Raw genomic sequence first — 15031 nt, 5'->3', positions numbered from 1 at the left:
ATTCACTTGTCACAGTATTGTTGCTTTGTTTTTTAAATGCAAGCTCGAACATTTCAAGGATGGCGTTAGAATATACGCAAAAGCACACCCTCTTTCTTTTAATAAAAGACACGCTCTCTGACGATCAGCATTGTATGCTTTGATCCTTTCTATTTTGTTCCTAAAGAGAACTAGTTCCACACAAAGTGTCGACAAGAGCCCAAAATAAGTAATTCTATCAATAAAAAAAACAGGGAAAAATACTAGCATGCAAATGCAACTTTTGTCAATAAGCTTCGAGAACCTTAAACGAGGAGAATGGCTTTACAAAGTGATAGTCCAGATTTCCACAGTGAGGACACTGCTGTACATTGCTGTACTCTGAGAAATACTGCATGCCCACACGTACATCTATGACAGGTTTCCCACAATGCTTGCAGTTCAGCCGGGCCTAGGCAGATGGAGAGTGGTGGAGCATTTGATTAGTATTTATATATACAGTTGAAGTCAAAAGTTTACAAACTCTTATTTTAGCAAAATAAGAGGTTATTTTTTATTTAGTACTGACCTGAATAAGATATTTCACTTAAAAGATGTTTACATCCATTTTATAAAAATGATCCTGTTCAAAAGTTTACATACACTTGATTCTTAATACTGTGTTGTTACCTGAATGATCCACAGCTGGGCTTTTTTTTAGTGAGAGTTGTTCATGAGCCCCTTGTTTGCCCTGAACAGTTAAACTTCCAGGTCGCACGGATTCTTCGGTTTTTCAGCATGTTTGTGTACCCTCTCCAACAATGACTGTTTGATTTTGAGATCCATCTTTTCACACTGAAGACAACTGAGGGACTCATATGCAACTATTACACAAGGTTCAAATGCTTTCTGATGCTCCAGAAGGAAACACAATGCATTAAGAGCCAGGGGTGAAAATTTTTGAATTTGAAGATCAGGGTAAATTTAACTTATTTTGTCTTCTGGGGAACATGTTAATATCTTCTTTAGCTACTGAAGGGCAGTACTAAATGAAAAAAGTATTATATTTAGGCAAAATAAGAAAAATGTACACATCTCTTTATTTTGTTCAAAAGTTTTCACCCCTTGCTCTTAATGCATCGTTCTTCCTTCTGAAGCATCAGTGAGCGTTTGAACCTTCTGTAATAGTTGCATGTGAACAAATCAAAATCTTACAGTCATTGTCGGAAAGGGTTCAAATTCACAAATGCTTAAAAATCAAAGAATCTGGGACCTGAAGGACTTTTCTGAAGAACAGCAGGCAGTTTAACTGTTCAGGACAAACAAGAGACTCATGAACAACTATCCCTAAATGAAAAAAAACAGCTGTGGATCATTCAGGTAACAACACAGTATTAAGAATCAAGTGTGTGTAAACTTTTGAACAGGGTCGTTTTTATAAATGTACCTATTATTTTTTCTTATGGACTATGTAAACGTCTTTTATGTGAAATATCTTATCCAGGTCAGTACTAAATTAAAAATAACACGCGTTTTGTAATTTGTATGATCCCTCTTATTTTGCTAAAATAATTAACATTTTGCAGATTCTGCAAGGTGTATGTAAACTTTTGACTTCAACTGTAATTAAGTATATAATCTAGCATTTTCTGAGCACAAACAAATTGATTACCTGGCAGCATGGTGATGCAGCCAGTATGTCGTATGTGTACATTGTCCCCAGCTGGTGCCAGCTTCCATCCCACCTGGACTTGCACTTTATACATACGATTTTGTGCACTCCCTCCAGGCAGTCCACACAGATGGCATAAAGGTGCATCAGCCTCCCTTTAGAACATAAACAGAAAGCCCTTTAAACTGCAATTAGACTCTAATTAATGAAAATATATTCTAATAGGGATTTAATGACATGCCATGATCAAAGCATTATTATCTGTCACAGCTGCTTCGCTTCTTTACTAGAGAGAAGAAAAGGATTCGCTCTATTCCCAATGAACTCAAAGTAATTTATGTTCTTGGTACTTTGCTCAGAACCTTGCTTTACTCTTCAACGACAGTCATACTTCATTCTCAAATGCTATTTAATGATACTTGAATTGTTCCTGCTATGGTAAAAGTATTATCATGCACAGTTTATCAACTGACTCAGCTCAGTGTTATTTAATAAAAATGAAAAAAAAAAAAGCTGGGAATGGAAAAGTTTTTGCTCTTTTTGCTATATCAGCCATTAACAGCGTGCCTGCAATGTTCCAGAAAAGTCAACAAACTCTTTTCTAACCAGGGCAAAGAGACACACTCAATGAAAAAAATTGCAATGTTGTGAACCCATAGCAAAAACAAGGACATACTAAAAAATTAGGGCTGGGTTTTGACACAAATTTCACGATTCAATTCGATTCGATTCAATATTGATTATTTTGGATATACATCAGGTACAGTACATGCCACATTTTCTTGGCAGAACGCAAGTAATGCTGCAAAATATATATTAGAGTCAGTTGGCACTACATTACTACAATATTAAATGCTGACAGTGCGATGAAGTTTTTATAATAATAAAATTTCAATTACATAACTATGTTCTACTACAATTGCTTTTTTGAAATATAAACATTTAAATGGTGGCTGTCATAAAAACTTGACAGATTTATTCAAACAAATTAAACAGTGATGAACAGTAAAAACTATAATAAATATGTTATATGGTGCATATTTTTTAGAAAAATGCTAAATATAGTTAATTTTTCTAGCTGACTAATGAGTTCTGGTCACCAAATATGTTTTTCTGAGGTAAATGAGATACGAGACATTGCTTCCATCATATATTGATATTTTGTGCGGTTATAACACTGATAGAGCGATTACATAACACGGGACACGGATTACAGAAAGTTGTACACTTTCTTTTCAACATACCTTCAGATGTTTATTCATGTTTATTTCGAGCTGAAACTGGTATTAAAGCAGAGGAGACAATCAGTCCATGTGCGACTTCTCTTGAATTAAGGCGCAACAGCAATGCGTCACCCCACATTAAACAGTTTCAAATCTGAGACGTTCATAAACCGAAAACAGTCTAGACTAATTGATTTGTGATTTAAGAATCAATATCACTTTATAAAAATAAGATTCGATTAAAATCGAGAAATCGCTATTTTTTACCCAGCCCTACTAAAAATGTGTCTAATAATTATTTTCATTTTATGGCTGCTAAGCAGTAAATAGGCAATATTAAAATTCAATACAATTTTGTCTAAACAGATTAAAAATAAAAATCATCATATTAAATGTTCCAAGTGAATTCAGGCATCGCAATGTTATAATGTACAGTATAAAAATGGATATTCATTATGAGATTACATTACATTACATTAGCAGTGGACAGATTAAAATTTAAATTTAACAGTGCTATTAAATTATTAGTGTTTTTAAAGATGATGGCATCTAAATTGAAAAATAGGAGAAACAAGCAACTATTAAATATCCAGTATCTACGGAAGCCCGTTTCTGCCACTGAATAAAAAATAAAAATGGTAATTGCGACATTTTATCTCACAATTCTGACTTTTTTTCTCAGAACTGTGAGATATAAAGCACAATTGTGAGTTATAAAGTCAGAATTCCTTGATATAAAGTCAGAACTGCGGGATATAAACACAATTGCGTGAAATAAAGTCAGAATTGCGATCAGAACTTGCAATTCAGATTTTTTTTTTTGCAATTGCAACTTTGTATCTCACAATTCTGACTTTCTTTCTCAGAATTGTGAGATATAAACTGGCAATTGCGAGTTATAAAGTCCAGTTCTGAGGAGAAAAAAAAACTGTATATCTCACAATTCTGACTTAATAACTCGCAATTGCCAGTTTATATCACACCATTCTGACTTCATTTCTCATAATTACAAGTTCATATCTCAGAATTCTGACTTTATACCTTGCAATTTGCAACGTTATATCACGTAATTGTGACTTTATTTCTCAGAATTGTGAGTTTATATCTTGCAATTCTGAGAAATAACACTGCGATTGCGTGATATAAACTTGCAATTCTGTGAACATATCATTCTTTTTTTCTCCTCAGAACTGAAGTTTATAACTTGCAATTGCGAGTTTATATCTCACAATTCTGAGAAAGAAAGTCAGAATTGCAAGATACAAATTCGCAATTGCAAGAAAAAAAGTCCAAATTGCGAGTTTGTATCATGCCATTCTGAGAAAAAAAGTCCGAATTGTGAGATAACAAGTTGCAATAACCTTTTTTTATTTTTGATTTAGTGGTGGAAACGGGTTTCCATAAATATCAACCAATACTGATAAAATAAAAAAAGAATCCCTAAATATTACCTAGCAACTGATATGGTACACTGGAAATGTTCAAACAATTATTCAGGAAGTTTGCTTTAACTGAAACTTGTTTAAATAATAAAAATTTCATTCAATTTAAACAGAATTAAACTTTATAATTAACTTTGTAATATATGAATGAATTAATTTAGGTTTCTACAGCAAATCTTTTTTTGTGTAATTTATGGAACCCGGATGTGAAATAACACCTCCACACACATTTTTTTCTTTAAATATGTGACTCTGGACCACAAAATATTAAGTAGCACAGCTATATTTGTAGCAAAAGCCAACAATACATTGTATGGGTCAAAATTATAGATTTTTCTTTTATGCTAAAAATCATTAGGATATTAAGTACAGATCATGTTTTCTTTTTTTTTATTAGTAATATGCATTGTTAAGAAGTTCATATGGATAACTTTAAAGGTGATTTTTTTCATAATATTTGGATTTTTTTGCACCCTCAGATGATATGTAAATCTCAATTTCAAAAAATTGATCATTATGACTGGTTTTGTGGTCCAGGGTCACATATGTAAAGTAAACAAGCAACAACGCCTTCTGAGTGTGAATAGTGGATTTGCTCACCTTGTAAATGGCAGGGTACATCATACTCAATCTCATCATGGCGTGAAGGGCTTAAGAATAGCGTTCCGTCCACTAAAGGGAACTGCTCAAAGATGGGCAGGGTGTGATGGCAGAGGGCACAGTTCACCACATTGCGGTGACTCGCACTGAGCGCAGAGAGGATGAACTTCCTGAGATCCTCTCCCTGCCCGGCCTGGGCATCGTCCTCCATTCGCACATGATAGGTGTTGAGCTTGTGGCGGGGAACGTGCGTGAGCAGCTCCGAAAGATCCAGCCTCCTCAAGAACTGCACAGGGTTGTCTCCGGGAGAAAGCCGAGGGAGGCACATGTTAGCTGCTCCCTGTTCAAACTGAGCCATGCCACGTGGCATCCCACCTCCGGACAGCAAATGCTTCCTGTGGCCTTCCGTATGAAACGCATTCTTAAGAAACTCGCCCAGGTGCCTCGAACTCCGCGGCCCACCGAGGGACTGGGGAGAGAAGGAGGAGAAGCCCGATGGAGGGGACTGAGCGGGGGATTCGCAAGGGGAGCGGAGCCCGTGGGAAACCCCGCTGGCAGCATTGGGAGGACCAGCGTGACATCTCTCCTGACAGTTCTGCCAATCTGCCGATTGTCTGCGAGACAGTTCCTGGCTGGAGCCACGGTGTGCTAGCTTATGGCTTGCAGATGATTTCCCTTTCTTGGGCTCATCAGGAACTTCCGGACCACATCCGCCACAGGCGCCACCTCCTCCGGAGGCAACACCTCCTCCGGAGGCAACACTGCTGAGCTTCCCACTCCCTTTCTCCGGCATCTTTTTCTTGCGCTCGTCCTGCATGCGTTTCACCTGGTACCAGTCCGTGTCTTTTTTCAGGTGTCCCTGGCCGCAACGACAGGAGCAGAAGCGGAAGGCCAGATCGTAACCCTTTTTGGTCCACATGTTCTGTCTGCACTGCTTCTCGTTCCAGCTGCGGGCTCGGCCGATGCAGTTGAACTGCACCAGGATGCTGCTCTCCCACTCATAGAAGCACTGCAGGTGCATCCAATTGCCGTAGGGGCAGAGTTCACTGTTGCACACCACACGCTGGTAGTCGTCCTTCTCAAGATCAACGGGACGGCCCAGACTGCACACTAATGGGGTGGCACATGGGGCCTCTGCCAAACACAACGGCATATCATATTAATTTAGAATTGATGCAAGAGAAATAGCTCACATAAAATGACAATTTACAGTCATTTACTCACCCTCATGTCGTTTCAAAACTGTATGACTTTCTTTCCTCAGTAGAACAAAAAGAGATGTTAGAATGATTCACCTTCATTGTAGGTGAAAAGAAGATGAAGTGAATGGTGACTTATGCTGTCATTCTGCCTAACATCTTCTTTTATGTCCCAGGAAGAAAAAAAAGAGCTTGGAACAACATGAGGGTGAGGAAATGTGAGGATTTACATTTCTGAGTGAACTGTTCCTTTAATGTAAAATATATGCAATGCAGATTACAATACCTTATATTATACACTAAAACGGAATAATTAATTTAATAAATGTGACCCTGGAACACAAAGCTCAAATTTTTTTTTTGTTTTGAAAACATGAGGGTGCAAAAAATTCAAAATGCTGAGAAAATCGTATTTAAAGTTGTCCAAATTAAGTTCTTAGTGATGCATATTACTAATCAAAAATAACATTTTGATATATTTATGGTAGGAAATGCACAAAATATCTACACAGAACGTGATCTTTACTTAATATCCTAATGATTTTTGGCATAAAAGAAAAATCGAGAATTTTGCTCCATACTATGTATTTTTGGCTATTGCTACAAATATACCCATCCTACTTATGACTGGTTTTGTGGTCCAGGGTCACAAATAATGTTGTAAATAATAAACCCGAAAAGCAAACCTTCACCAAATTCATGAAGGGATGTCTATTTATAGACAATGTGATTCAAGCAGCTTCACTGACAGAATGCTCAATGTCAGTACATTCAATACATCAGTTCTATTTATGATTACTCTGTGGGTGCGAATCCACTCAAAAAGAACCAATATTACGCAACACTACTGTTGAATGAAGTCTGAATGTGTGTCTCATGAGAGGCAGTGAAAGACAATTATAAAACAAAGGCTCATTCCTCAGATTTGATTGGACAGCGCTGCTTTTCTGTTTGAATACTGTTTGTTCACTACCTTTCGAACTAGAATATTCAAAGTAAAGAGTGAAAGAATAGCATCTATGTTTTTTTAAAGTTGTATAAATTCGATGGTAGTGTTTCCCCTAGCTCAGTAATTGCTCTGACTGGGTTTCTCTCAGTGTGCTGATGTGTTAAAATTAAAACATGGAGTGGAGTCAGGTGATTGAAGGATTACTTCCAGAACAAAAATGTACAGATAATTTACTCACCTCCTTGTCATCCAAGATGTTCATGTCTGTCTTTCTTTAGTCGTAAAGAAATTATGTTTTTTAGGAAAACATTTCAGGAATTTTCTCCATATAGTGGACTTCTATGGAGTTTGAGTTTGAACTTCCAAAATGCCGTTTAAATGCAGCTTCAAAGGGCTCTACATGATCCCAGCCAAGGAAGAAGAGTCTTATCTAGTGAAATTATCTTTTATTTTCAAAAACAAATTACAATTTATATACATCTTAACCTCAAATTCTCATCTTGTCTAGCTCTGCGATGCACATGCGTACTCTGTGCACTCCGGTTCAATGCAGTTAGGGTATGTCAAAATACTCCCATCTCATGTTCTCCACCAACTTCAAAATCGTTCTACATCGCTGCAGAAGTAAAGACCCAGTGTTTACGAAGTGAACATGCAAAGAAAGTCATTGAAGTTGGAGGAGAAAATTAGATTTAAGCGAATCGCAGACGATTTTCATTTTTTATTTTTTTTTAGTAAATACCTGATCGTTTCGCTAGATAAGACTCTTCTTCCTTGGCTGGAATTGTTTTGGAGAGTTTTTGAAGCTGCATTAAAACTGCATTTTGGAAGTTTGAACTCGCAGGTACCTAGAAGTCCACTATATGGAGAAAGTTCCTGAATTTTTTTTTTCTCAAAAAACATAATTTCTTTACAACTGAAGAAAGAAAGACATGGATGACAAGGGGGTGAGTAAATTATCTTTAAAGTTCTGTTCTGGAAGTGAACTAATCTGACAAAAGCATTCTTTTGAACGCTCCACTCCACTCATAAAAGTAGTTCCAATCCAGATTTTAACCTGTGCATTGCTTAGTGACCTGCAAAAGTTTTCTGAACTATTTTTGTTCCTGGTGAAGACATACAATTTGTCTAAAACTTACTTAAACTACTTGTCAATAAATGTTGATAAAAATAATTACGCTGCTGTAGTACTAAATATAACATGGCTGTGATTACCTGCGCCCTGATATTCAACAGCTCTCGCTGTAAATATTCCATTATTCATAGCTGCCACTCAAAAATAGATACCACCTTCCATTACCTCAAGAGCCAAAGCCATTCTATTCTGCACATCATTAGGGTGATATGACCTGCCATTACACATCATACACACAACACTGATCTCCAGATCACATGCAACTCTATGCCAAGTGCATCTACCCTTGAACAAGGCCTACGCAACCACCTTGTGCAGGACGATAAGTGAAAACACGGAAATCTCCAGCCAATGTCGTAACAATTCTGCTGGTGATGACGCGCACAAAACAAGTTGCTGCAAGTGAAAGAACATTAAAGGGAAGAGAAGGTAACGCACGCGCGCGCACGTTCAGAGAAACGTACCATTCGGTAGAACACTGACTGAAGTGACGTTCTTACCGCTTCTATTGTCGCTCGGCGGACCCGCTGTCGCTCCAGTCAACACCGAGGCAGTTCCTCCTGTAACCGCAGACGCACAGGCTCCATTTTCTTGCTCGTCCCCGCTACTGTTCGTGCGTTTATTTCTCTTCCCCTTGTTGCTTTTTTGGTTGGGCATAATGGTGCGCTCAGTATGAATGCAGCCTGTCAGCGATCGCCACCGATCTTTTCTGCGGATATCATGTCGAGGCTGCTTGACGATTTCACTGCAAATTGTAATGCACGGGGGATGCAGATGTTACAGTTCGATCATCATCCTCCAGATTTATGCAGGCAGTCTTGACAGCAGAGGTACACCATGAAGAAGGCGTGTCCCTCTCTTGTTTTGATTCCTGCTCTGAAGAGAGAACGTTCCTCTGGCCCCGCCTCCATCTCTGATCCAGACCCGGAGCTCAGAGTTATTAATAGCACAGACCTAAGAGGGAGTCCCGAGCAAATAATCGACACACTGCTAAAATTATTTAAGCCATACATGCTTTGCCACATATGGCTTTACAAGTGATAAACATGCTATTTGAGCTGTTATCTGACGAGATAAGACCTTAATTTTGCTCTTCGACATGATATTCTTCAAATTCAAGGGTCTAATTAGAACATAAAATGGTCTTTCAGCCAAATTTCATTGGAGAAGCATTTAAAGTTCCACAGAGAACTTTCAGAGAACTATTACAGTTGAGGTCAAATTCAAAAGCTTACACACCTTGCAGAATCTGCAAGATGTTAATTATTTGACCAAACTAAGAGGGATAAATAAGTTAGTTTTTATTTAGTACTGACCTGAATAAGATATTTCACATAAAAGACGTTTACATATAGCCCACAAGAGAAAAGTGTCGAATTTATAAAAATGAGCAGTTAAACTGCCCACTGTTCTTCTGAAAAATCTTTCAGGTCCCACAAATTCTTTGGTTTTTCAGCATATTTGTGTATTTAAACCCTTTCCAATAATGACTTTATGATTTTGAGATCCGTCTTTTCACACTGAGGACAACTGAGGGACTCGTATGCAACTATTACAAAAGGTTCAAACGGTCACTGATGCTTCAGAAGGAAACACAATGCATTAACAGCCAGAGGGCAAAAACTTTTGAACAGAATGAAGATTTGTACATTTTTCTTATTTTGCCTAATTGTTTGTTTGTTTTTTATTTAGTACTGCCCTTTAGAAGCTACAGAATATATTTGCATGTTTCCCAGAAGACAAAATAAGTTAAATATACCCTGATCCTCAAAATTCTAAAAGTTTTCATCCCCGGCTCTTAATGCATCTTGTTTCCTTCTAAAGCATCAGTGAGCGTTTGAACCTTCTGTAATAGTCGCCCTCAGTCAGTGCCCCCCCCCAAAGAGATTGTTGTGCTCCCCCTACAGTTTTTAATAAATTTAATATATATCAAGAATAATTAAAATAAATTAAGCATTGAATGTTCCATGATTTTTCATGTAAAAAAAAAAGAGAAACTACAGTTGATGTGTGTTTTTGCGGCGTTTTGCGGTTTTTTATGCCTCGTTTTTCCAAGTTATTGTTGCTTATTGTGTGCCCCCTTGTTAGATGTCACGTGCCCCCCTGTTAGTTATGGTCTGGCGCCGACTCTGCCCTCAGTTGTCCTCAGTGTGAAAAGATGGATCTCAAAATAATACATTCACTGTTGGAAAGGGTCCAAATACACAAAAATGCTGAAAAACCAAAGAATTTGTGGGACCTGAATGATTTTTCTGAAGAACAACTGTTCAGGACAAAGAACTCATGAACAACTATCATTAAAAAAAAACAAACAAAAAAAAAAAACGGCTGTGGATCATTCAGTTAACAACACAGCATTAAAAATCAAGTGTATGTAAACTTTTGAACATGGTCATTTTTATAAACTCAAGTATTATTAATTTTGTAGACTATATGTAAACATCTTTTATGTGAAATATCTTATTCAGGCCAGTAATAAATAATTAACATTTTGCAGATTCTGCAAGGTGTATGTAAACTTTTGACCTCAACTGTATGTGCTTTAAAGAACCTAGAAATGGATCTTCACAGCGGTGTCACCTAGAACCTTGTTCTTAAGAACATTTTTCCAGTTTTCCAAAGAACCATTTTAGGTGCGAATGCCTTTCAAAAATGCAAAGCCAAATCTCTAAATGTCCATTTTAACTAGGCTCATTTATTCAAAAACGAAAACAGTTGTAAATGTAAAAGATAAAATGTCTGAACTCCAGTTTGTGTATTTATAAGACAGAGTTTATTGCACTTTTAAATAAACCGTCTCCAGCCATTTGAGAAGCAGATGAACCATCACAAGAAAGACATCAACAGAAATGTAAAGTCAGTTTTAAATGCATACATTTATCTTTAAAAAAAAAAAAAAAAAGATTAAAAACTCTTCCCAAACAAATTCCGCAGTCAATTTTATTCACCCCACTGTCATAATAATGACTCAGTACAAAGTTGTAAACATACTCCCTCTATGTAATCATTGATGAAGTCTTTATTTCCAATTGCTCCTCATATTGAGGTCTTCCTGAGCTTCAAATGGCACAAACGGCACCATTGGGAGACTTATAACATTTGTACAGACATAAATCATGAGAACAGCACAAGTACAATGTGTTTTTTTTTTTTTGCAAGAGCTCTATAACAGAATATCACACTGGAACAGTTTTGTTTGTGATGATTTGTTGAACTTGGCTCTTTTTGAAATCATACAGCAGATAAATGTTACTTAATATTTATGTTTACCAGCCTTTGCACATATAACATAATTTTACAATAATGGTACTGCAAACAAACAATCTCATGATTAAAGACAGTCAGATCAAATCAACACAGTCAGAATACAACAATAGAGGTATAATTTGTAGAACTGACATTAACCTGTGTGGATATTTATATCAATTAGCTTGAAAACAATGTTTGATGAATTCACTCAGTCTTAGAAAACCAGTAACATGATCATGCACACTATAATGAGCTGTTTGAACAGGGAAGATTGCTACTTTTCCAAAAACTTTGTGCAGATCACTCCCCTGAGAGAGAAAAGGTTGCCCTATAAAAATATTCCAATCCAGTATACAAAAATGTTACATTCTCAAGTATATTTCCATATCAAAATGTAGCAATGGCATGTCAAAAACACATTTGTACTTTTTACTTGGGTTTAGAAAAGACTGTTAAATTCAGTCCTGCAGTAAAATGACATCAACGTTGTCGTGAACTCCTTGCAGTAAGAGCTCGCCTTCAAATGAGATGATCTTCTTTCGCTTGGCCGCTTTCAGCGTTCCGACCAGAGCTTCAAAGAGGTTGGCGCATTGGTCATCGTTAAACAAGACTCCGAATTTAACGCTGATCTTTCCATCTGCATCTGTGAGACAGTGAGGGTGGTCAGGGGTCGCTCGAAATCAAAACAACTCTGAATGGCTTATATTAACACTTATGTACTTAATAAAGCACCAAAACAATATAGAATCAACGTTAGCGAATCTCAAAAGAAAAGCAAGCAGTACGGAGGAATCATCAGTCTGGTTTGAGTAAATACTGTAGAATACTGAGAGTACAGTTTTTCAATAGAAACTAAATGTGCAACTAAAGTCATCACAGAAAAGAAAAAAATCTTTTGATATACTGCGTGCATTAGTAATAAATTATGACGTGTAAAGGTTATATAATATACAATCTTTTAGAGCATATTAGAATAACTTCTAAAGGATCATGTGACATTGAAGACCGAGTTATAGCTGCTGAAAATTCAGCTTTGCCATCACTGGAATAAATTACATTTTAAAATATATCAAAATAGATCACATTTATTGCATCAAATTGTAATAATATTTCAAAAGTGAAAAGTTTTTGAACACCAAGACTTTTAATGTTTTTAAAGAAGTCTCTTCTGCTCACCAAGTCTGCATTTATTTGATCCAAAGTACAGCTAAAACAGTAGAATTTTAAAATATTTAGACTATTTAAAATAACTTTTCTATTTGAATATTTTGAAATTTTATTTATTTCTGTGATTTCCAAGCATCATTTTAGCATCATTTCTCCAGTCGCATGATCCTTCAGAAGTCGTTCTAATATTTTGATTTGCTGCTTAAAAAAACATTTATTATTACTATTATTATTATGTTAATAACAGCTTTCTTTAATGAATAGAAAGTTCAGAAGAAAAGCATTTATCTGAAATAGAAATCTTTTGTAACATTATAAATGTCTTTATCATTTCTATTTATCAAAGAATCCTGAAAAAGTGTACTCAACTGTTAATACGAATAATAATAATAAAAAATGTTTCATATTAGAATGATTTCTGAAGGATCACACTGAAGACTATAGTAATGATGCTGAAAATTTTGCTTTGATCACAAGAATGAATTCAATTTTAAAATATATTCAAATAGAAAACAGTTTTTTTAAATAGTAAAAATATTTAAAATACACTGTTTTGGCTGTACTTGGGATCAAATAAATGCAGGCTTGGTGAGCAGAAGAGAATTCTTAATAAAAAAAAAAACATTTAAAACTTTTGACTGGTACTGTATATATATCTACATCTATATCTCCAAACCAATAAGCAAATTTGTGACAATGATCATGTAAAATTTTTTGTAAAGTCAGATGTTCTTCCATTAAAGCACAAGTTACTCTTAGAAAATGGGACACAAGTACTAAGACGTTTTAAAATTCAAATTCATGTAAATTTTCAATTCAAATTTTTTACTCAAATTTTCATAATATAATGGATAAAATAGACAAAAAGGAGCATTTTCACTGGAGGTCTTAGACTTTATCCCTAACAATGATGTTGATCAAAAATAGTAGACTTACTTTTACTGCCCAGTCGACGAATCTCATCAACGAGCAGTGTAACTTCATGTTCCACATTCATTTTTGTCACTGAAAGTATACATGCATGTTAAAATTGTACAGGCCTTACTTTTTAATTACTCTAAACTTATTTCTGCATTATGTCATGGAAGACTTCACAGCCTGTTTTGAGGTTCAAGTTTGAATATGTGAACATATTACACAAAAACTGCAACTAATAATAAATAATAGCTCGTCCTAAACATTCCAATGTGTTTTACAACAATAAACATCCTGAATAAATCGGTAATCTGATTTAGACAGTCATTTTGCACTTTATGCGCTTTATTTAGCGCCCTCTCTGGACGAGTTGAGAATTGCAACGCCGCACCCTACCGGCTTATTGCAGATGCTGACCATAAAGACCATAATTACTTATCATCTCGAATTTTGATTAAGAAATTAATACGTGTGGCCTGCGTGATTAATACCATACCGTAGGTTAAACATAATAAGGCATAATTAACAAACGCCTGCACGGCTTTTACGGAGCACGAGGATTACCATTTGATCAAGCAATGCGGAAGTACGAGTCTGAGCACTGAAAGTGAAGGAAATGTGTGAGAAATCGTACTGAAGCCTATTGTGAATCACACCTTACTTGAATTCGATCACCACACAGATTTAATTCTTTAAAGTACACAAGAATAAATAATCAAACAAACACTTTTTGTGCGTAAATGCAATTTATACCGCATCTAAGAGGCTTGAATACAGATTCTGGATTATAAAATCATAACTCCACTGGAAAAAAACCTATATTCGGGTAAATAATGAATTAACATAAAACACATTTCAAAGCAGTTATAGGTTCTTACCTTTGTGGTGGTTTTGTGCCGCCGCTCTGCTGACTATAGGCTGATAGAAATGAGAAAGCACTACCATAGATGGCTTTGCATGTGTGACGTCACATTAAACGGCCCCTTTTAGATTTAACCTAGTTACTAAGTCATTATTAACCTAAAGTTAATTTTTGGATACATTTGGAATGGCAGGGCCCATAATAACATGTCGCTAAGCGAATCAATATCTAAACAAAATGTACAGTTTTTTAAGAGCTTCTGGATGTAATTGATTTGAAGCTACATATGTATAAGATACTAACATTAAAAATAGACATAACAGATTAAACGCCTACTTTAATAGCGTAATTCTAACAATATAGGCTAGACCTAGTTCTTTGTTCTATAGCTTGATTTGACTATAAAATAAACTATAGCCTATGGAAAATTTTAGTTTGATGGGTAAATGATACAAGTAATAGCTACTATCTAATTTTTATTTTATTATATCGATATTTACAGCAATATTCAATGAAAATGCTGTCCATCCATAAATGTTTGAATTATATATGAAATTACATTTACTAGACACCAGATGGCAGTAAATAGCAATTTATTGCTGATTACTGCTATTGTCGTATATATCGACAAGTCGACGTTATAGGCTATAATATTATTGT

The 15031-nt window shown here is 35.8% G+C and overlaps 2 protein-coding genes across 2 annotated transcripts; both read right to left on the bottom strand.

Annotated features, from left to right (window-relative positions):
* Positions 1-14: 14 nt before the first annotated feature.
* Positions 15-9033, bottom strand: LOC141283495 (headcase protein homolog). Its single transcript, XM_073816780.1, has 4 exons — positions 8679-9033; positions 4896-6029; positions 1631-1785; positions 15-430 (listed from the first exon to the last, which is right to left on the bottom strand). The coding sequence occupies exons 1-4, from the start codon at positions 8833-8835 to the stop codon at positions 266-268; spliced, it is 1611 nt and encodes a 536-aa protein (XP_073672881.1). The 5' UTR covers positions 8836-9033; the 3' UTR covers positions 15-265.
* A 2067-nt stretch (positions 9034-11100) lies between these two features.
* LOC141283482 (costars family protein ABRACL) lies at positions 11101-14447 on the bottom strand. Its single transcript, XM_073816768.1, has 3 exons — positions 14388-14447; positions 13531-13599; positions 11101-12070 (listed from the first exon to the last, which is right to left on the bottom strand). The coding sequence occupies exons 2-3, from the start codon at positions 13589-13591 to the stop codon at positions 11886-11888; spliced, it is 246 nt and encodes an 81-aa protein (XP_073672869.1). The 5' UTR covers positions 13592-13599; positions 14388-14447; the 3' UTR covers positions 11101-11885.
* Between the last annotated feature and the right edge of the window lie 584 nt (positions 14448-15031).

This window comes from Garra rufa, chromosome 13, assembly GCF_049309525.1.
Source record: "Garra rufa chromosome 13, GarRuf1.0, whole genome shotgun sequence".
Taxonomy (NCBI): domain Eukaryota; kingdom Metazoa; phylum Chordata; class Actinopteri; order Cypriniformes; family Cyprinidae; genus Garra; species Garra rufa.
The sequence above is the reverse complement of the archived record's forward strand: the minus strand, read 5'-3'. Positions and strand labels throughout refer to the sequence as shown.